We start from the raw sequence: 21180 nt of genomic DNA, 5'->3' as shown, positions 1-21180 counted from the left end.
ATGCAGCTCCTCCAGTTAGGTAAGTATTTCCACAAAAGCAACAGTAATCAAATTCAGCTATTGGCAGAAATGTACAAAGTGTAATGCTGCCAGAATAACTGACTTCGCTATATTGTGAGTTCAGCCTTTCACAAAGAAACAGAGTTTGAAACTCTGTACAATAGCATCACAGTTTTAAAGCACTTTAATTTTAGCCTGAGAAGATTGTTTTCCTGTCCTATATACACTCACTGTGCATATGAGTGCTTCCTATATGTCAGGCTGGACGAGTTCCGAGCAACCTGATGTAGCTGTAGGTGTCTCTGTTCATTGCAGAAAGCAGGAATGAATGACTGTTAAATGTCCCTTCCAACTCACACCATTCTCTGATTCTCTGATTCTATAGCAGTTCTAGAACTGGCTGCCCCCAGTGCTGTCCTGGTAGACTATGGACTGTTTAGTACAGTAGTTACTGCAATGCCTATAAGGCAATGCCAACACAAAATCAAACTAACATCTAATTTAGAGAATTGACGTTCATGCAGTGCAAACGGGGCTGTGTGGAAAATCTTTCCTTAGTGCTTTGCTGAAGTTAGGCAGCGATCTGTGGGATGAAGATGATAGGGAATTATCTGAAAATAAAAAATGCAAGTTGAGGTAAGAGGAGCGACGTGGCTGTCAGTAACAATAGTTATTTAGAATCAACCAGAGGAGGTCAAGCCTTAGCCTCAGCATGCCAAATAAAGTTCTTCTAAATGATAGAGTGGGAATTCCAAATAGTCTATGGCCAATCTGATCAGAGCTCACTGGACCACAGTGCAAGGCATGACAATTAGGTTCACCAGAAACACAGCAGGAGTGGGGAGCTCCCTTTTGCTCCAACTCCTCATTTTCCTGTCTGGGTAGGGATCCCGCTTCACACACTCAACCCATCTTTGTGCACATTTCACACACATAAGAAACTGGGATGATGCATGCATGTGCAGCATTGTCTCTAACAGAAAGCTCAGTCTCTCGTGGTTGGCTCACAAGCAAACATAAGCAATTCCCACTTCTCCATTCTTCATCAGGCAGCGCAGTGCATACCTCACGTGAACTTGCTAAGTCCAAATCAAGGGTTTATACAGACTCTTGTGCAACTGCTGCAGCAAAACCAGGGCTTCCTCTTGTGATTTAGAAGCAGGTAACTAGTCACTAAAGAAAGAAGGCATCGTCACTCCTTTTATTAATATTAAAATTAAGGGTGCTCAGTAGGACTGTCTTTCCATTCTCTCTATAAGGATGATAATTTCAAAGAATTTAAATATATTCTTAAAAATGAAGATTTTGTGTAAGCTTTGAGAACATTAATAATAGAAAGTAAAAGAGATGAAAGGAGCTGCTGAATCTAATTGAAACAAACTTTAAGATCAAGGTATTCTTTTCCAGCTTCCGTAGCAGAAAGAAACTAAAATTAATGGGAATCCAAAAGGTGAAAAAGAGAATCATAGCTCTGTCTACTTCTGAGAACTGATTGCTTTTTATAATCCGATGCAACGATGCTAAAATCAGAACCAAGCAAATATGCTCTAAGTTTTTCTTCTTCCACATACGACCTGGCTGATTCACCACCTTCTTTGGTACAAAGGATGAATTTCTTTGCACCAACGTCAACCTCAAGGCAATCATGAGTCAAGCAGTGACACCCAGGACTCAGTCTGTGAGGACATATGACTTACATGGCATCCTTGAATTTCACCTGCAGATTCTGTGTGACAATTATTTTTCTAATCTTATTTTCACCTGTATTCCAACAAGTATATGCTTACAGTCAGGATGATCTTTATCTGAAGAGCCAAGAACAAAAACTGAGAAATGCAGTTTTTATGAAAGCACGTCCTAAGTATTTGCCCAGTCATATAAATACATATGTACCCATAATTTTGTGGGTGCATGTCAGCTTTGTTCTGGTCCACACTGAACAGAATGTGGAGCAGTCCTGTTTCCAGAGGTGACTGTGTTTACAGATGGAAGGAAAAGAAACCATCCTTGATAGCAAACACTAAACTTGCACAGGAAGATCAGTGAACTGGTTTCTTGCCCATCTGAAATTAGTTGGCTGGGCTAGAAACAGGAAGGCTACATAGTTTAAATAAACTTTTGAAGGCTGAAATAATGAACACACCAATAGCGAGTCAGTTGATTGTCCAGAATATGCCCTATGCTGTAAGAAAATCCAGAAGCATTAGATTCCATACAGTTTGGTGTCCTATTTTTGCAATTTACCACGTTTTCAACATATGGTCAGTCTTTTTCTTTTGAAGACTCCCCAGCTGCTGCTTGCTCAGCCACTCCTGCTTTCCTTTCATACTCCCTAGCAAGAAGCAGGGAGCAGATTGCTGCACGAGGCACATGGCCGTGCCTGGCAGGCTACAGGGGCACAGGGGGCCACATGCACTCCCTATGCTTCTTGCATTTTCAAGTGGGGAATGCTTTGCTGACCGCAAAAGACAGAGACTTCTTCTTCACAGGGAAGAAGAGCTTTCAGATAAGGATGTGAGGGAAGTCTTGGTTACAACTACCTTCTCTTCTAAACCCAACCAGTTCTGGTTCTTCACAATGTCTACTCCAGTTTTTGTTGTTTTAGGCTTGTAACAGGATAGACTTTTGAAAAATTTCCTCTTTACTAGACTGCTGGATTTGGCATTTATTCAGAGGGCAAGGGCCCACCCAATCAGCCTGCTGGGATTTGCCCAATGAAAACACCTCTCCACTGCGAGCCTGTAACCCCTTGCAAGTGAGCACAAGCTAAGGAAGCAGGGAGAGAAAGGAGTTCCTCTAGATCTTCCGTTTTGCAGCTTTTAATTATATCTCTGTGCTCATTTTCTTCAAACTTTTTTATTTCATGCAGCATAGGTGGGATGGCTGTGAGTCTGTGGAAGAAGTTAGCCACAGTAGCAACATACATTCTTTTTTATTATTATTTTTGTTTACTAATGGAAAAAAAGCATCATTCTCTCTGTGTTCCTCATCATAGGCAGATGTGCTGAAAAGTGTGGATAAGAATCTCAGGCAGGAGCTGCTCTACTGCCATGTTCTTCCAGAGCAGATGGGCTGAGGAGAAGGTACAAATTAGGCTCCACAATAGATAGATAGATAGATAGACAGACAGACAGACAGATATACAGATGGGTCTATTTTCCTAGCTACCCATATGAATGTCTCCCCTTAGCTTGGGACACAGAGGCTGTCACCATGCTGGTGTTCGTGCATTGAACTACTGCTAAAACTTTGCCTGGACAGCAGTGGGGACCATGGAAGGAAGTAAGTCTTTCTTCAAAACAGCTTTTCCTGCATTTCTTTCATTGTCCTTAGAATGGGGTGAGTTCTGCAGCTCAGTAACAGCTAAGTCAGGCTCCTCCTCCTGTTTTAACTTTTTTTGTGTGTGTGTACAGCCCACTGACTACGTGGACACTGCGTGGAGCAGAGCCAGGGCAAGGGGCAGAGAAGAATGCCTCAGCGTCAGAACCCTCCCTTTTCACAAAGCTAGCAGCTCTGGCAATTCATCTCATAGCTCAGCATTTACCAGGGGAAGAGAGAGAATTTAAGGAATAAAAGGTTCAAATGAACATTTGTCGCAGAAGAGCTGCAGTGATTTTCCATATCTTCAGCCTCAAATATTTTCAGCTTGGCTATGTGGCAGGAACATTTTCTTAGCACTGTTTCGTATCTCTGCTTAACCTCTAATTCCTTTGTATCTGTGGGAAACTCTGTGCTGATAAGCCCTGTTGATTAATAGACACATAATTTGATACTCTCTAGTTTACCCTGGCTATGAGATGCTTTGAGAGTCAACCTGGCCCTTAATCATAAAGATATTGTAATTTTTTTTTTGCAGAGGTTATGTTGTACTACAAACACTTTTGGTTGTTATTGTCTGTTCTCTTGGCTTGGGCTCATTACCCAAAAATATATGTGCTGCATGCTGAAGTGTAACGTACACAAGAAGATCAAGGCACTTGAAAATTGTATTTGGAGGGGCAGAGGAAGAGTGGGCGTGGACAGGGCATAACTATGGGGCAGGGATCCGTGACTGTGCCAAGAGTTTGCTGGTGTAGTGTGGAAGCATCATGGAGCCCTCTGAACTGCTGAGGATTTGTTAGAATGGGGTCAGTACCTTCAGGATTTTTGATGGATACTTAAGGGATTTAAGAAGGTGCCAAGAAGGAAGAACTGAGTAATGATTTGGCGAGTATCACAGGGAGAACGTGCTATAAGATGCAGGGATCTTCTGGCACATCTCTGAGATTATGATCAGGCTCTGAGAAAAAAGAAAAGGTTACTAAATAACAGCGGAATTTTCTCAGAAATTGTGGGAAAGTGCAAAATCAGGTAGAAGGCAGGAAAGTTGTCTCAAAACAAAATTCTCTCCATCCCTGTACAATATTTCTATAACAGTGAAATCAGAAGCAGTCAGTCATCTTGCTACAGCAGCTTTGTTTTATTTTTTCTCTGTGGGAAGATAAAGCCAAAAGGACACCTCCATCAGGGTCTCACTTTGGTCTACTATAAGGAGGGTATTCCTCTCGAACAGAAGTGAGTTTGAGATTTAGGCCTTTCAGTTATGTCTATCAATGTTTTTCTTTGTTACTTGAACTCTATTAACTTGAAAAAGAAATATGAATGTATATTACCCAATGATTCCTTTACAGAGCACTCTGCTCCTGAGTTGACATTTGATAATCTCCATCTTCTGTTTCCATTTTGGGAGTCATAGACCTACTCTGTAACAGCTTCCTATGCTGCTCATCATCCTGTAACGCTCTTTCAGCTCAGGTCGAAGTGTGTTTGGTTATCATTAGATAATCAATTGATCAAATACACTGAAACAGGAACAAAAGCACCCAAACTTTTCCTATGCCAGGGCCAATGGATATGTCAGAGGAACACGTAGGACTTTAAAACCAGTTGAATTACGTCTATTCCCTAAGCCAGAAAATAGGGATTTTCAGTAATTTAAGAAAATGACAAGAGCCTTGAGACCCATTTCTGAAGGTCCCCTGTAGCCTTATGGGATTCATAATGCCCCATCTGCTGCCATAAATCTCTTTAGCAGGTGGGGCTATGGGCTCACAAAATTGCCTTAGGACCCCCAGCTTTCTTAAAAATTCCTTTTGTGATGTGGGGAATTATGAGAGCTGTGTGCTTCAAAATCCTCCTGCAGCTGCTCCTCCATCCATATCCTGGGGTAAACCACCTCTGGGAGCACTCACATATGGAGTGGCTGATCCTTCCCACATTGGGAAAGGGAGACCTGTGCCAGATGGACCCAGTCCTTGTAGAGGTCCTCACTCACCTGAGGCTGCTATGAAGAAAGGAAAGAGAGGGCTGGATGAAATTCTCTGGGCAGCTGATAAATACAGACTGTACTCAGTAAACATTCGAGGAAAGCAAGAAAGTGAGAGAGCACATAATAGAGATAACAGAACCCAAACCGAGGAGAGTAGGCGGTGGAAAGGAAGGGAAGAGAAAATGCTGGAAAAATGCAGAGGCCAGTATTGGGGGAGATCAGCTACACTGCAGAGTTGCTCCTGGGAAGTCAGCCAAAGTATCTCTGTAGGAGTCTTCATCTCTCTGACTAAAAAACAATCCTAAGGCCTCACACGGCATCCACTTTATGAGCTTTACCAGTTGTAATGGGTCACAAATATCATTAGGTATCATCAAATCTGTTCCCCTAGACAATGCCAGAAGTGAAGTTATTGGATGGACATTCAGAGAGTTCCATCTTCCTCCCTGTAAACCTCATGGCTTTTGTTAACCCCAAATAATCTGTAGCATTTTGTACTTTTCTTTGTGCCTCAGTAATATTCTAAGAGAACAGCTACTTTCTAAAACTCTCCTTTTTACTTTTCTAAGAATAACCCTAATTCCAAATTTTATTTTATTTTTTCAGAGCTTTAGGAGGCACAAGGGATCATGTAAGTCTATTTCCAGTACCTGAAGGGGGCCTACAGGAAAGCTGGGGAGGGACTTTTTATAAAGGAATGTAGTGAAAGGACAAGGGGAAATGGTTTTAAACTGAAAGAGAGTAGATTTAGACTAGATATTAGGAAGACATTTGAAAACATTCTTTAATTTGACAGTGGTGAGACACTGGAATGGGTTGCCCTGCAAGGTTGTGAATGCCTCCCCTCTCCGTCCTCTCCCCCATGAAAGCACTGAAAGCAAGGCTGGATGGGACTTTGAAGAACTTTGTCTAGAGTGTTCTTGCAGGGGGTTTAGAAGTAAATAACCTTAAAGGTCTCTTCCAACTCAAACCATTGTATGATTCTATGATTCATTTGCAGCTCTAGACTTCACTGCTGTCCTTCCTTAGAAGATCCTGCTGACTTCAACTGGATTTTTAGCTGTGAGGGCTGAAGAAATTCCTGTATCATGTGAATGAGCAGATTAGCTGAGGAACACACACTGGTAGGAAGATGCAGAGCATGTAGACGTGTTCCACACTGCAAACACTGTTGAAGATCAGTGCTTCTCTGCTGGTATGAACATTATGGCAAGCACCAGAATCTTCTGTATCTCACTTTTCTTTACCAATAAAACAAGAACAACTGATTCTTGCAGTATTTTCTGACTTATTTCCAATTTGGCTAAAATTCATTAATAGACATACCACTTAATAATTTGGACACCATATCATAAGGCAGTCCTTTAGACAGTGCATAGTGGGACAGTGCTCTGGGTTCTCTGAATGGCGGGATAGCACTCTGCAACTGTTACAAGTACTATAGCCACTATGCCTTTCAATATTCATCAGATTTTTGTTAAACTTCCATACATTTTCCAAATACATAGTGAAACCTGACAAAGAAAATCAGAATAGGATAGGGCGTTGCAACACAGGGATGCAGCTTTGTGTCTCCTGGGGTCTGGTAACAGGAAACAGTGATAGGATGAGAGGAAGTAGCATTAAGTTGTGCCAGGGGAGATTCGGGTTGAATATTAGGAAAAATTTATTCTCACAAAGAGTGGTGAGGCACTGGCACAGGTTGCCCAGGGAGGTGGTGAAGTCACCATCCCTGCAGGTGTTCATAAAACATGCAGGTGTGGCACTGAGTGATATGGGCCAATTGGAATGGTGGGGATGGGCTGATGGTTAGATTAGATGATCTTACTGTCTTTTCCAACCTTAATATTTCTACATGATTCTATGATTCTGTGAAATTGTATTTGCATGCTAATGTTTATGTCTCCTAAAAAGCTGCAAATAGCAGTGCACATACACACATAATGTAACCAGAGTATAAAGGCTTGACATGAATAAGTGAATTCCTGCAATTATGAAAGTACTAATGATGGTTTGACTTTGGCTCCCATGTTCCTTCTGAAAGGCTATGCACCACCTGATCTTCAGCTGGAGCATATTGTCCTGCCCCACCTGAAATTTCTGTACCGAGTAAGAGCAAACAGTTTATAAAGCGCCTTCTCCACAGGCATTTCAGGTGATGCTCTTCTTTGCCTCTGGTGCTTGCCAAACTTACTCATGTTGGCCACCTCTGGCACCAAGGAGATATAAAATTTCTGAGCTGGCTTTGCTGGCTGTTGCCCAGCCCTCCTCCTGTTCAGACGGAGTAGAACCAGTGTGTCTCTGGTGTGGGGAGCTGGTTTAGTGGCAGGCAGAGAGAGAGGCAGGAAAGAAAGGGAGGGGGACACTACGTGTTCACTCAGCTCCAATGTATTGGCGCTCTCAATGCATGGAAAATATTTCACTTTATTTTTTGACTCCCACAGAGGCTAAGGGTGGGCTTACTTTTGTAGCAAAATTTCATTTACTGATAACATCAGATGGATTCTTGTGTAATTTACAGCATCTTGCTCTTTTGTTTCCCCAGTAGCAAGGCAGCAGGCTTTTCCACCTCTTTTCCAGGCTCCTCCTGTTTGACATTTTTCCTTTAATTTCAGTGGTGACCCATTTAGCTTTGACAGAATCCACTTTGGCACATCCAAAAAGCTTCCACAAGGGTTGAATTAGGATACCTATTCCTCATTAACCCTTTGAAGCCATTTAATATGGCTTCAAATGTATAATGCAAAAGAGTTGGAGCATAGCTTTGAAACAAAAAGTATCTAATTATTATGACTGTAGCTTTGAATCTTCTCACAGTGAAAACATGATATAGAATCATAAAACCATGGAATCGGGTTGGAAGAGATCTCTAAGTTCATCTAGCCCAACCGTCCACTTACCACCAATATTGCCCACTAATATCCGCAAAAAAAATGTTCTAAATCTTGAGTGAGACCTCCACAAATTAATCTGACTTGAAAACATGGCTAGAAGACTATTTGCATAATAAATTAGGCTTAATTGACTATTTCAAGTATACCAGACTTTTAATTCTAAAACTAAGATGAGGGACAGCTACTTTCTTTAATAAATGCTCTATTTGTGCAGCATACCCTCAAACTTATTCAGAGTGAAAAAAATTACATACCATTTTTTTCAAAACCTCACTACTTTATTTTTAACTTTCTTTTTCATCTGGTCTTTTTCAGTATAGCAACCACTCTGTATTACAGGGTGTATCCAAATTCAGAGGAAAGCTTCTGGCCAATTGTTTTTAAGGAACTTTCCAAAGGACTGCTCTGCTCCGTTTATGAGACTGAGAGTGCCACGTCGCTTGCTCGTTTTGAACACTGAGAAAACCATCATGGTTACTTGTGCAGTTCTTAATGTGGTTCTGGGTGGTAACTTTAGATTGCCAGCATTGTTTTTTTTCCCCTGGCTGCAAGGATGTACCATAATTGTACTTGGCTGCAGCAATGAAAGGAGTGAAAAACTGGATCACAGGGACCCTCTAGTGTCCCTAGCCTGCACACTGCAGAGCAGCGGTGCCTTCTGTCTGAGTACGGCAGTTAGAAATTGCTCTGCAGTCTTCTGAGTTAAGTACATCATTCCTTCTGCTTCTTTTTTTTCCCTTTGGGGCTTAAAATGCATATCAGAGAAAGAAAGAAAATCCTGCTGAATACCGTGGGTCAGCAGAACCATTTTTCAGCTATTCTGATTGACAAAACAAGAAAAATATTTTGAGCTATCTTTTTCAGTATCCTACTCCAAATCTGTGCTTTTCAACATACTCACAAAGAGTATGCTTTTCACCTTTTTTTTTTTTTTTTTTTTTAAGAAAAATTTGCATCAATAAAAGTGTTAGACTTCAAAGGGCCCGAAGTTTCCATTTTTATTGATCTCTTCATGCTTCTCTGTGATCACCCCGTGCCCATCGCTCCGTGGGCAGCAGCCCATGCTTCTACTCACCCTCAGTACCTGGAGCTGGCAGCGGGAAAACCAAGAGCTGCAGGGTGAGAGGAACCAGGGGGCCCATGGGAGGGGTGGGGTCACCAAGCGATTTAGGAGCTGCAGATGCAGAGTTCGGATGCCCTCATGTCAGTGGAGGAGGGTGGAAGTGACAGGGGGTTTGCAGCATGCTGGAGGAGTCAAGGGGAGCGTAGCAGGGCTGCAGGCTGGACTCCAGCCAAACCTTGGGTGGCAGAAGCCCAAGAAAGGGAAAATGAGGGTGGGAAAGTGGAGCTGTGAGGCGGGGCTGAGGGTGTCAAGGCTGTGCTTGCCATGTACTTCATCCCCAGCCACGCATCTGTAATGGGGAATCATGGCCAGGGGGCCTCCAAAGTGCACTGCCTTTCTCCTCCTGCTCTCTTCTTTGTGGTTAGAAATCCGCTCCCTCAGAGGGTCAAGTTCTGCAAAGGGCCGTGTGTTTGGGGAGAGTAGCTCTTCTAAGAATGCAGTCAGCCTTTGTAGTTTGATCCCGGGCAGAAGTAAGTATTCTTTCTTGCTGTTTGGACATTCCTGATTATATCTACAATTGAAAAGGTAAATGGGACAGAAAGTTTCATTAAATTGTGCTAACTTGTCAGAATCCCAGGGCTATTTCATCTCACTGCAAAACAAAAATAAAAGAGGAGGAGAGACTTAAGGAAACTTTGGACTTGACTACATCTTCGTTTGCAGGCAGATTCCTCTAAGGAACATCTAGAAGCAACAAGGGGAGGGGGGGAAGGAGGGAAGGAAGGAGGAAAAAACTCCTTTCAGATTGTACTCCCTACAAGACTTATTAATGTGCGTTCTGCTGCACAAAGTTTCATCTGGATGATTTTTTTCTCTGAAACAAGAAGCCTTTGCATGATCACAACAGATTGTGAAAGACTTTTGTTTTTACCAAAGGTTCAGCCTGACAAAAAAGGAAGAAAGCTGGTAAAAGTTCTGAAAAAGAGGAAAAAAAATCACTTAGTTTATCCAAATGAAATGTATTTCAAACTTTACCTCATAATTTTCTCATTTAAAATTTTAAAAATGTATGAAACCTGAATAAAACATTTTTTTTTCATATTATTCCAAACATTTGTCCAAATCGAGAGGAATTCTATGTAGTACTTTTCATCTTACATACCCATACTTATAGCCTAGCTTCCAAGACTGAATGTAAGTTCCTGACACATAGATCATGGAAGGGACAACGGCTGGAAAAAAGCTGTGATTTACTTTGAAAGAGTCTCTGATCCATGCACCAGGACAGCAAGGCATAGCCTTGGTACTGTATGGGATGGAACAAGCAGTGTGAGGAATAGTTTTAATCAATATGCATCAAAAGAGTTAAAAAGTGACAAGAATGTTCAAAAAAAACTTTTTTTTTTTCTTTTGATTTTGTGAAATCAAACATTTTTGAACATTCATCATGCCAGTACATGATCCTGAGCTGGGAAACTCGCTTTGATTAATTGAGATCAAGACAGAGCCTTCATTCCAAGTCAAAATGCTTGTGTTCCATAATCATCTTTCCAGCAGGATAACATATTGGAGCAAACTTAAAAGTACTAAGATATTATATAGTTTTACTGTAGATAGCTGCCGATCTCTCCACCACATGCATTTAACAAGCTACAGATTTTGTTCTTTAATTGCATTGCAAAAATGGTTAAGACCTTGTTAGTTACATGTGGGCTGAGAGAAAAACTTGAGAGTTCTTTATGTGAAAGACAAACTAGGGGAAATTAGCAATTATTTTCAGGCATGCTATAGGAAAAACAAGAAAAATAGGAAAAACTGAACACTTCAGTAAAATGCTTTTCCTTGGAATGAATAGTGAATTTATTGGGAGAGTAATGTTCAATCTTTCAGAATTATTTCTCCAATGAATTATTTTGCAATGAATTACTTTCTTCCTAATGTTACTTTTTTTCTGAACTTGTAGCTTCAAGTTTTTCTTTTCTTGACAAAGAGAGGCTAAGTGCTGCTGGTCTTCCAGTGGTGCGATCAGCCATGTTATTAAAACAGATGTGAGTGCGCTCTGCTTATCCAACAAACCATGCCCATCTCCACCCACTTCCAGCTTTACAGTAAGTCTGGCTCCACGTTGTCAGTTGGGTAAGAAGCAAACTGGTCCTCAATGCATTCAGGATTAGCTAGCATATGCCAAGTGATGCTCCAGGTGCAACTGCCTCCACAAAGGAATTCATTCTGGTCTCCCTTTTCCCTCCAGATTCTTTTTCCAGTATTTTGAGGAACCATCTCTCTGAGGTATTTGCTGCTCCATCAGATCAGATGGAGGTGATTTATCAGTTTTTAATTTAATTGGGGGTGGAGGGAAAGGTACAGTGTGATGCATAGAAAAGTATTTGCACAAGTCTTTGATTAAATGAAAATACGGCTACCATACAGTAAGAATAAGCACACTGCAGGTGTTGAGGTACTCGATGTCTAGATCCCATGAACACTTTTGTCTGGTGTAAATTTGGTCTTTGCCCAAAAAGGAGATCTTCCTTCACCTTCTTGGTGGTGTGTAATGATAGGACATGGAGTAATGGCCTAAAACTTGTACACAGGAAGTTCCATGCTAACATGCAGAACTTCTTTATGTTAAGGGTGATGGAGCACTGGTACAGGTTGCACAGAAAGGTTTTGGAGTCTCCTTTTGTGGAGATATTCAAGATCCATCTGGACTCCTACCTGTGTCCATATAGTAGGGTACCTGCTTTAGCTGGGCAGTTGGACTCTGGAGGTCCCTTCCAACCCCTGCCGTTCTGTGATTCTGTGATTCTCCTCACCACTGCTGACACCAGCACTGAAGTGGCTCATGTGAACAAGACTGTAGGCTGAGCAAGCTGGAAGACAGATGATTATCTGTTGGATTAGCAGCCCAAGCCTCTCTATTTGACTGCTCACTGCGAAAGAGCCATTTGACCTCCATCTGGCTTGCTCTGCCAGAAGAAAATGTCTGATTCTTTTATAGCACAGCACGAGGAGCAGCTCTGGCCACTGGCTGACTATTAAGTTCAGAGACCTCATTCATACCAAACTATTTTAACACTTCTGCAGAAAAAATCTCTGAAGCTTGGGCTGCAAGAAGAGGGATAAAGGGGTATGTGCATTCTGAGAAGAGTCAGGAAGCTCTGCCAGGAGGAGTTTGGATACAGCTCCCCCTGCCTATGAATAGTTTTGCTGCAATTGCCTTTTACGCCATCAACACTGATTTGTGAAGTACTCCTGAAGGGAATTGTAGCAGCACCTTTTGGCCTCTGAAAATGCTCACCATAGAAAAGGTTAGGCCTTTTGATTAGCAGGATAATAAATATATGGAAATCTGCCCTCCAGAACTTCCTGTGGCCCTGTATTTTTCGTGTCAACCAACTCACAGAGGCAAGGTTTGAGGCAATGGGGCTACTAAGTATTTACTAGCAGAGATCTGAAACAGCTTGTCTATTTTTCTTTTGAATGTCATCAGATTTTAATGGAACTGAGCTCCAAACTGCTGTGTTTTAAAATACCCATCTGTCCTACCAGCACAGCTGCTGTGTATGCAGTCTAAGCTGTGCTTTTAGAAACACCTGCAGTGTTTTGTAGCTGTGACTGCTTGCAGCTTAATACATCTTCAAAGGCAAGCAGTCTGTTTGTCTCTCCTCAAGAAGAGTCATTATGCATTAAATGTGTGTAATGGCCTGCATTAATGTTTGGTTTTTTTTTGCTTTTTATCAGAAATTTGCTATTTTTCTTTTCATCATGTCAAATTATGAAAATTGAGAATACATCACATGTTTTTTCCTTTTATATGCAGGATACCAACAAAAATGAAGTTCAAAGCAACAGTCTCACTGGTAATACACCCATGAAAATCATAGGGAATTAAATAAGCAATCTCATTATGATGAAAACTGCATGTACAATGATATTTCCAGACCTGAATGATATAGTGCAAATCACTGGAGCTATTTCAGATTTTAACTTATATTATGAAGATCTAAATGTCGTCCAGCATTAAGAATGAAACATATGGTCCGTGGGTCCCTCTGCCCAATAAGTTACAGAACTATGCCAGATCGGGCCGGAACCGTGACAACTGATTTGCAGTAATGAAAAATATACGTTACTCTTTCATCATAAAAATACATTGCCTTCATCTGTGACAAGTGAGAGTACTTGGCGAACAAAAAATATTGCTGCACTTTAAGTCTTTCATTAATGAACAGTTATAATCACTTGTTTAATAACTAACTAGCACACTAAATTATACACTTCACATGTTCAAATTTTGTTCAGACTTCACATAAACATTATGCAAGAGAATGATAAAAACACGGAAATGTGTGATTCAAAAACACTGTTCTTGTGGTAACACCCCCCTATTCCTATCCAGTATGTTAGAAAAACAAAGTCGTTAGTAAAACAGCTAACTAATGCGTAATTTGCTGAAAACCAAGAAGTTCTACGTGGAGTTTTGTGTAGCAGACCAACTGATTTGCACATATATGGTCTCTCCATGTTATAGGAAATACAGTCAGCTGTTTTGTGTAAAGATTTTAAGGTAATCACTGGGTGATACTCTGCATTTCATGACTGATTGAGTATGTCTGAATTTGTAGCCCTTTTACAGACCAGATAACTTGTGAAACTTACAGTAACCTCGAAAGTATTGTAATCGTATGCACTTGGCAAGTGCAATGCTTCCTACCTTTAATTCTCTTTCAAGGCTTACATGGTTGCTGAAAGGATGTAAGGAATCCTCTTCCTTACATGCAGAGATGTACAGAAAATGTGCATGCACAACTTCACAAGCTTTAATCCTATTGTATAGTATTCCTAATAGAGAAGTGCAGCCAGAGACCATGTAGTTATCGGAAGCACCACACGGTGTCTGTAGTGCAAAGGAAAAGAAGTCATATGAAATAAAAACCAATTTTTAAAAAATACTATTTTTCTGGAACCTGACTACACTTGAACAGTGGGAAAGAGGAAGGAAGCATAATTATTACAAGTAATGAAAGCAATTAAAACATTTTCTGCCTTCTAATAAGTATATTAGAAGAAACAGTCAAGGGATAAGAATTTAGGATTATGGGAAGACATGGCTGAGCAGGGGCTTCAAAGATTACCTGGCTCTGCATCTGACTCCATGGCACTTTTGAGAAGTGGTTAGGAAAAATGCATAAGTGATAAGACAAGAAGTCACAGAAATAAGATTTTAATGCAGCATCTTCTGAGACTTCTCGCTGATTATTTTAATTCTCCTGAACTCAGTATTTTCTGTTTCTATGGACTTACAGAATCATTCTTTCCTTTGTTCTTTCATGGTGCTTCCATGAACTTTGTCCAATTGATCCACATCACTGAGGGCTGAACTCAAACCTTTAGTCTGTCCAGTTGGTATTTGGGTAATTCAGACTTCCAATGACAAAAGTACTCTACGGAAAATTTTGTAAGAGCTCGCAAAAATACATGTGTCTCTTGCTCTTGTGTTCATTGGTATTATGAAGTGTATTTCCTCTTTAATTATCAAGATTTTTTTTTTTTCAGAAAAACACACTGCCATCTAAATCAGATGTATCCTTGACTTAAAGGGCAAATTGTTCTTCCTTTTTGTCATGTCTCTTCCTTCTGAACAAGCTATGCCATTTTAGAACAGCATTAATTCTCAGAAGTTACCCCACTAAGTCTCTGTTAGAATGGTTCTGTCAAGCCATAGCCACAGATACGTAAAAGCACAAAAGGCAAGCAGAAGTGGCTAAAACTGGATGATGTCAGTTACAAGACTTTGACTCAGTCTTTCTTTCAAATCATGGTTTGGGATTAGATGCTACTGTGTACATTACTGGAATGTGTGAGTATGTTAGCTATATTTACACATTTCCAGTATAAAATGTCACTCAATATAACTGATTTTCAGGAAGAAATTTATTTTTCATTTCCAAATACACTTGCATTTAATGAACAAACTATTTACATGGATAGTTTGCACACTGTAAGACCTGTGTGAGTCTATTTGAGATATGTGATCATTTGAAAAGTAAGTATGGGATAGAAGAGAGGTGGAACTTGATCCTGCCAGCCTTAATTTTTGTAAAGAACACATTTTTTCCAGATCTGTGCTGAGTGATGCAGAGCAAGGACTTCAGATTTAGAGAAGGATTTTTGTCCTCACTGAATAATAATAAAATGATTACTGTTGTTAGTGAGCTGGTGGATGAATGAATTTCCTGTCAATGTTTTTAAGGTATTTGTTTTCTTCTTGATATCATTCTGTCTTCTGGGTGTTCCTCTGGAACCTAGAATAAAAAGACTCAAGATTTCTTTATCAAAATCCTAGTAAACATGGATTATTTATTCAGAGCTGAATGCTTGATTCTGGAGCAGCATGAGGACATTAATGAGAAGAATTATAATAGGAATAGAAATCACTGAAGGTAAAGCTCAGCTAAAAAAGAAAATACAACAGTCAAGCTACTAAGTTCTCTCTATAATATTCCAATTATCTTTACAAGGAAACTTTCATTCTTTAAACTATTTTTAATAGTTGAAACAAAAGAGAAAGCCCTTGTCCCAGCACCATGTCCACTACAGCAAGTGACAGTGCATTTTCTGGCTGCAGAGGTTGGTGGGGACAACAGCTGAATGCCATAACCAACTTCCAAACTGTGCAGGTATTAAAGAAGCACTGTGGTTGCCTGAAGGTTCATGGAAATATTGTTAACAACATTTGAAGCTGACAGTAAATCCCACTGCTTACGATTAGCTCAAAGTGCACAGTTTATTGAAATTTTACCCAAGGCAGTAGTGACAAATCCCATGTTGCAGCATACAGTTTATTAATTTTACCCAAGGCAGTAGTGACAAATCCCACGTTGAAGCATAGCACTATCAAAATGGATTTAAAGACAGTCCTTCCCTCCACACTACAGAAAAATTATCCAGCCAGTCCTGGCATTTGTGATTTGAGGAATCCAGAATAACAGCATGACCGGGAGCCACATTCATGAAGTACCACTGAGGCCAGAGAATCTCTTCCAAGCTGTAGTAGTCCCAGATCCAGCCCTCACTGCTAAGAAGGAGCCATGAAAGTTGTAGCAGCCTGCTGATGCAGTACAAGCCTGTCTGAACAAATGAGCTACAGTGCCCATCTCTTTCCTGCAGGGAACTGCTCAGTAAAAACAACAGTACTATTCTTAGTGGTGTCTGCTGGGAAGCAAAAGACACATCGAAATTGTTCAGTGATAAATGTTATCTTCTCTTTCCATGACAGATTCCTGTGGGCCATTGGCAGACTTGATATGTAAATAGTACCAGTTGCTGGGTCACCCTGGCAGTAGCAAGGAGCAGAGATTCCTGTGATGGTGTGGAAGGAAATGAATGGGCTCTGGCTACTTCAAAGATACTTTCAGATACTTGCTCATTCTGAACTGAGACTGGAAACCTGAAGACTATTTAGCAGACACTATTATTTGAAGTGGTTATATGTCCTGCAGTGTAGCAAGACCATCAGGCACTTTTTGTGAAATCAACCAGCCACAGCTGCCAGGGGCATGATCCACTGAATCTAAGTGCTTCAGAGCAGGAGCACAAATATTTCAAATTAAAAAAATGCAGGCCATTCTTTTCAGACTGAAATGCCCTATCTATGTTTGGATGAGGAGCCTGAAGTACCGAGCAATGGAATGAAAGGCCTTGGCTTCTGCAGCGTCAGTATTCACCACAAATCTATCATCTAGCTTGGAATTTTTTGGCTTGATCTGTTTCCAGTAGCATAGCATACAAAATGTGTCAATTTATATCATGTAAGAATGACAGTAATCTGAAAAACAAAACAAAACAAAACAAATGCAGCGCAGTGCTTATAAAAAGCATATGCTGATGGCTTACATGTCCTGATTTTTCTATGCATTATATGTACTCTAGCTTTTCTTTATGGCAATAGCATCTCACAGATAAACATTTTAGGGTTGAAGTAGCCTGCTGTAAAATTTTCTGCCTGGTATATCTCATACTATGTTAAGAATAATATAATTTCCATAATCTCATATTGCTTCTACCCTGTTGAATTTAATGAAGGTTCTATCTAAAACAGCATGGTTGCAAAATAATAGCAGGGGATTTTCATTTCTCATTCTATTACATTTTCTCTGACACTTCTGCTTAGATGGTATCACTGTTTTCTAAAGCATGTATTCACTGTGTATTCTGAAGAGTACACTTTACTGTGTATTTTTCATAAACACAGTGTTGAACTTTTGGTTTGGTCCTTCACAAGACTTGAGTAGAAAGAGGGCACACCCTGGTGGCAGCAGCCTTCCCAGAAGTTTAAAGTAATGCTCTGAGGAGCAAAGCAATTTCAAAATCACAAAGTCATTGCTCACTGGAGCCACTATCGTGGCTAGCCATTTGTATTTTAAATTGGATGTATTTGGAGATACGAAGCATTTAACAAATTCAGATTTTTAAAATGCATGGCTGAAGTGCATCGTTTTGCTTATAAGCAACAGATCTCTTGGGATCTGGGGGATTGCAATGTAGTTAGTGGAAGTCTCCTATTACTGATACAATGCTCCAACTCAACTCACTCAACAAATTTGATTCTACAGTTACTTGGGTGTAACGTGTAGTTTTATGAAAACTTTAACATTTAACTGCCTTCCTTAGGCTGAGAAGATTTTTTTTTCAGAACTTCCATTTGCAGAAAGTGCTCAGTCTGAGTCACAATAAACTAAAAATAGGGACACTGAAGTCTAGAAAATGTCACAGAATGAAGACTGTCACAATTAAAAAACACCCAGGTGAACTAGTCCAGTAGTTTAAACTTGACAAGCCGAACTAAAAAATGACTGTATTAGGAAGAATTTAATGTAATCCCAGTTAGCATGTTGATATCATTCAGTCCTGTCATAACTTGGTGCTCAGACAGTTTTGCATTAGCTGCATATGCAAAGCATACCCACACTCTTTTCCAGTTCCTTAACTATTTTCTCAGATTGCCTTCTTAACCATGCACTGGGATTGTGCTTCATCTGTCCATTGTCTGGTCTTGCACCTGGCTGTAGGTGCATTTCAAGGATGTTGTCATTGGTGTGCTGTCTTCAGTTCCTACTGCAGGGCTTATGCTTTGACTCAAGGACCTCACACCCTCTAGTTCTTTGCCATTGCAGCCCACATAGACCCTGACAAACAACTTTGTTGCAAGAGGTTCTAGAATTTATCTCAGGACGTCCACAGCTTCCTTATTGCACAGTCAAATCCTTAAGCATCACATATTTAGCTATGGATGTCTGAAAACTGAATCTTCTGCCACCACTGGCTGTGTTTTTCTGTCATCTGTGATTATAGGTGTTGAAAGAGTGCTCTTATTGCAAAAGGTCTCCATCATCTCAGGGAAGGAAGCAAACACACTTTACAGTGCTGTTTGCCCTTTGTCCATTTTGATTCTTTCCAAATTATGCTGTTGCTCCCCAGGATCCTGTATGATGAATTGAGGTGGGGTAGAGCTGTTTTATGGCCCATCTTTGTTTCTCCTGAGCTACTCTAGTTCAATGGTTCTGACCTTGAGATGATGATTTGTCCCTCAGGATGAAGAGCTGCCTTCTTTGTGCACATTTGTGTTTGTCTGCCCATCTGAGATCTGGTGTGTTAAATCCCATGCCTAGAGAGTTCCAGGTTCCAATCTCTCTTAAGTAATTTTCATATGAGATATGTTACTTCCAGAACCACTTCAGACTTGTAACATCTTAGAGTGTATTGGCTATTGTGCCATACCTCTTTCAACATGCATAGCTCTCAAATTATTCACTTCAATCTTTTTGTGTTTGTAAAGAGAATTATTGAGGCCAGCATGCGGAAGCTGCAATGGACACCAGATATTAAAAAAGGACAAATCATAGTCATTAATTGTTATATGTGAAACTGAAAAAGAAAATATGAAGTATTCAACATTCAAAAGTAAGCTTCATGTTTTGAAATTATAACTGAGATGTTACTCTTGAACATTTCCTAATTTTTGCTTAATTTTTCAGTCTCATCAGTGCAGCATCATCAGGACCTTATCTGGCTCTAGGCTGCGTTACCACTTTTAATTTCTTTTGAAGTATTGTTTTTAGCTCTTTTTTGTTTTGGGTCTCATCACTTGTCCTTATCCTAAAAGTGTAATGGAATAAATTATATTAACTCAAATGTGAACTTTTTCCTAAGTTAGCTTCAAATTTGGACATGCATCCTAAGGTATTTCATAGCAGACATTCAACATGTAGTCAAATGAGCTCTTTCTGTTACATGGTAGCAATTATATTCTAACTTATTTATTCTACTTGATCATTCATAGTTGTTCTTTGAAATACTGTTTTCTTTTCTTTCTTTCTTTCTTTTTTTTTTTTTTTTTGTAGTTGTGTGTCTGGTTTGTTTTCTGGGTGTTTTTTTGACACTTCTGAAAATGATTTATTATGAAAGTATCACTAATATACATGTTTATATTGGAAAAGCCACTGTTATTGATTTGGGCTTTCTCTGCTTTTCATGCAGAAATATTTTGCTCTCAGCCCAAATGCCAGACATGCTCTGTGAGAAGCACCAAGTTGTTACTGGTTTCATCCTGTGAGATGTGAAGTGTTTTATTTCAACAGGAATTACAAGTCCTTACCAATCTGGAGTAGGGGATAAAAATCCACCAAACCAACAACAGATTACTTTTATCTGTCATTAGATGAAATACATGAGAAATTTTAATATGAAAGAAACAAGTTATTCAGGTTGAGGGAAGCGAGACAAGGTAATTGCATCCTTCAACTTGTAGCATCTATGTAGGTCCTAATTAAGCAAACAACCTTCTTTTCAGAGGTTATGTTGTGAGGGCTGCTCTCACACGATGCTTTCAGTTGACTGTATAGATATTGGAAGGCTTTTATATGAGTGGTTGAAGCTCACTCCTTTTTCTGCTGCAGATCTTCCCACTAACAATGAGAACTACTGAAGTATCTGAGGTGACAAACATTTTGTCGGTACAAATAGGCACTGCAGAAGCAGGGACATTCTGCCTGGAAAAGACCCTATGCAGTGAGCATGCCTCACCTGTGTTTTCAACTAATCCTGTGGGTTGGCTTTGTAAAGCATCAGCTTTTCCTGCCAGTCTTCGGTTGTCCTTTTCTCTCCTGATGTACTTACGAAAGTAATGTGCTAAGATTTCACAGTGGGATTCACTGTTACTTATTTTCTGTTACAAATGAGTGGAGCCTGGAAGCTTAGATTTATTCTGTTAGAATGACATACGGAAAAGTCTCCTGTGCGTATCATATTTGATATTCCAGCTTATACTTGTTTTAGGTTTCTTGCACTCTTAGGTAACTCCAAAATCACAAAAGCCCTATATTATTTTTATTTAAAGCAAGGTGTATACTGAGCATTCTCTAAGGTTTTTTCTTTTGTGCCTGGTGTGATTCAATTGGTCATCCTACAGAACAAGACTAAACCAAGCTACGCTAACTATGCCCGTTACTGAGAAAATTATAGGGCTTGTTAAACTGAAAGATACAATGCAGGAACCATCAGTTCTACTTTATGGCAAGCAATGAGCAAATAAGGGTGTTATATTTAATGAAGTGTTTCATATGTGAGAGAATAAATTAATCACTGTAATCACAGTAATTTAAGGCAATGACTTATGTAATGAAACTACCTGGAACATCTATGATCATATCCCTTATGGTTTTTCCCTAACACAGAGAATTTGCCTTCATTTGTAATAATCAAATTATCAAAATGTAACATAGAAAAATGCTGTTTGCCACTCAGAAGAAAACTGAAGAAAAAGGAAACCAAGAACAGAGGAACTTAAAGGTGTGGTGAATGGTTTGGGCTTTGAAGCTGCTCATTTGCAGCAGAGATAACAGAGGTTAAAG

The 21180-nt window shown here is 40.0% G+C and overlaps 1 protein-coding gene across 3 annotated transcripts; it reads left to right on the top strand.

Moving 5' to 3' along the window:
• Positions 1 to 9586: 9586 nt before the first annotated feature.
• Positions 9587 to 20967, top strand: LOC146544105 (uncharacterized). Of its 3 annotated transcripts, none has more exons than XM_085227459.1 (4): positions 9587 to 9795; positions 11517 to 11554; positions 13089 to 13128; positions 16548 to 20967. In XM_085227459.1, the coding sequence occupies exons 1-4, from the start codon at positions 9630 to 9632 to the stop codon at positions 16583 to 16585; spliced, it is 282 nt and encodes a 93-aa protein (XP_085083585.1). In that variant the 5' UTR covers positions 9587 to 9629; the 3' UTR covers positions 16586 to 20967. The 3 variants fall into 3 exon arrangements, 2 of the variants coding, with proteins under 2 accessions (XP_085083585.1, XP_085083584.1); XM_085227458.1 differs by having other exon boundaries at positions 11517 to 11584; XR_014884238.1 differs by lacking the exons at positions 11517 to 11554; positions 13089 to 13128.
• Positions 20968 to 21180: the final 213 nt, after the last annotated feature.

Source organism: Meleagris gallopavo, chromosome 6 (assembly GCF_905368555.1).
Source record: "Meleagris gallopavo chromosome 6, MGAL_WU_HG_1.1, whole genome shotgun sequence".
Classification (NCBI taxonomy): Eukaryota; Metazoa; Chordata; class Aves; order Galliformes; family Phasianidae; genus Meleagris; species Meleagris gallopavo.
Note: the sequence above shows the minus strand (reverse complement) of the source record. Positions and strands in the feature narration are given on the sequence as shown.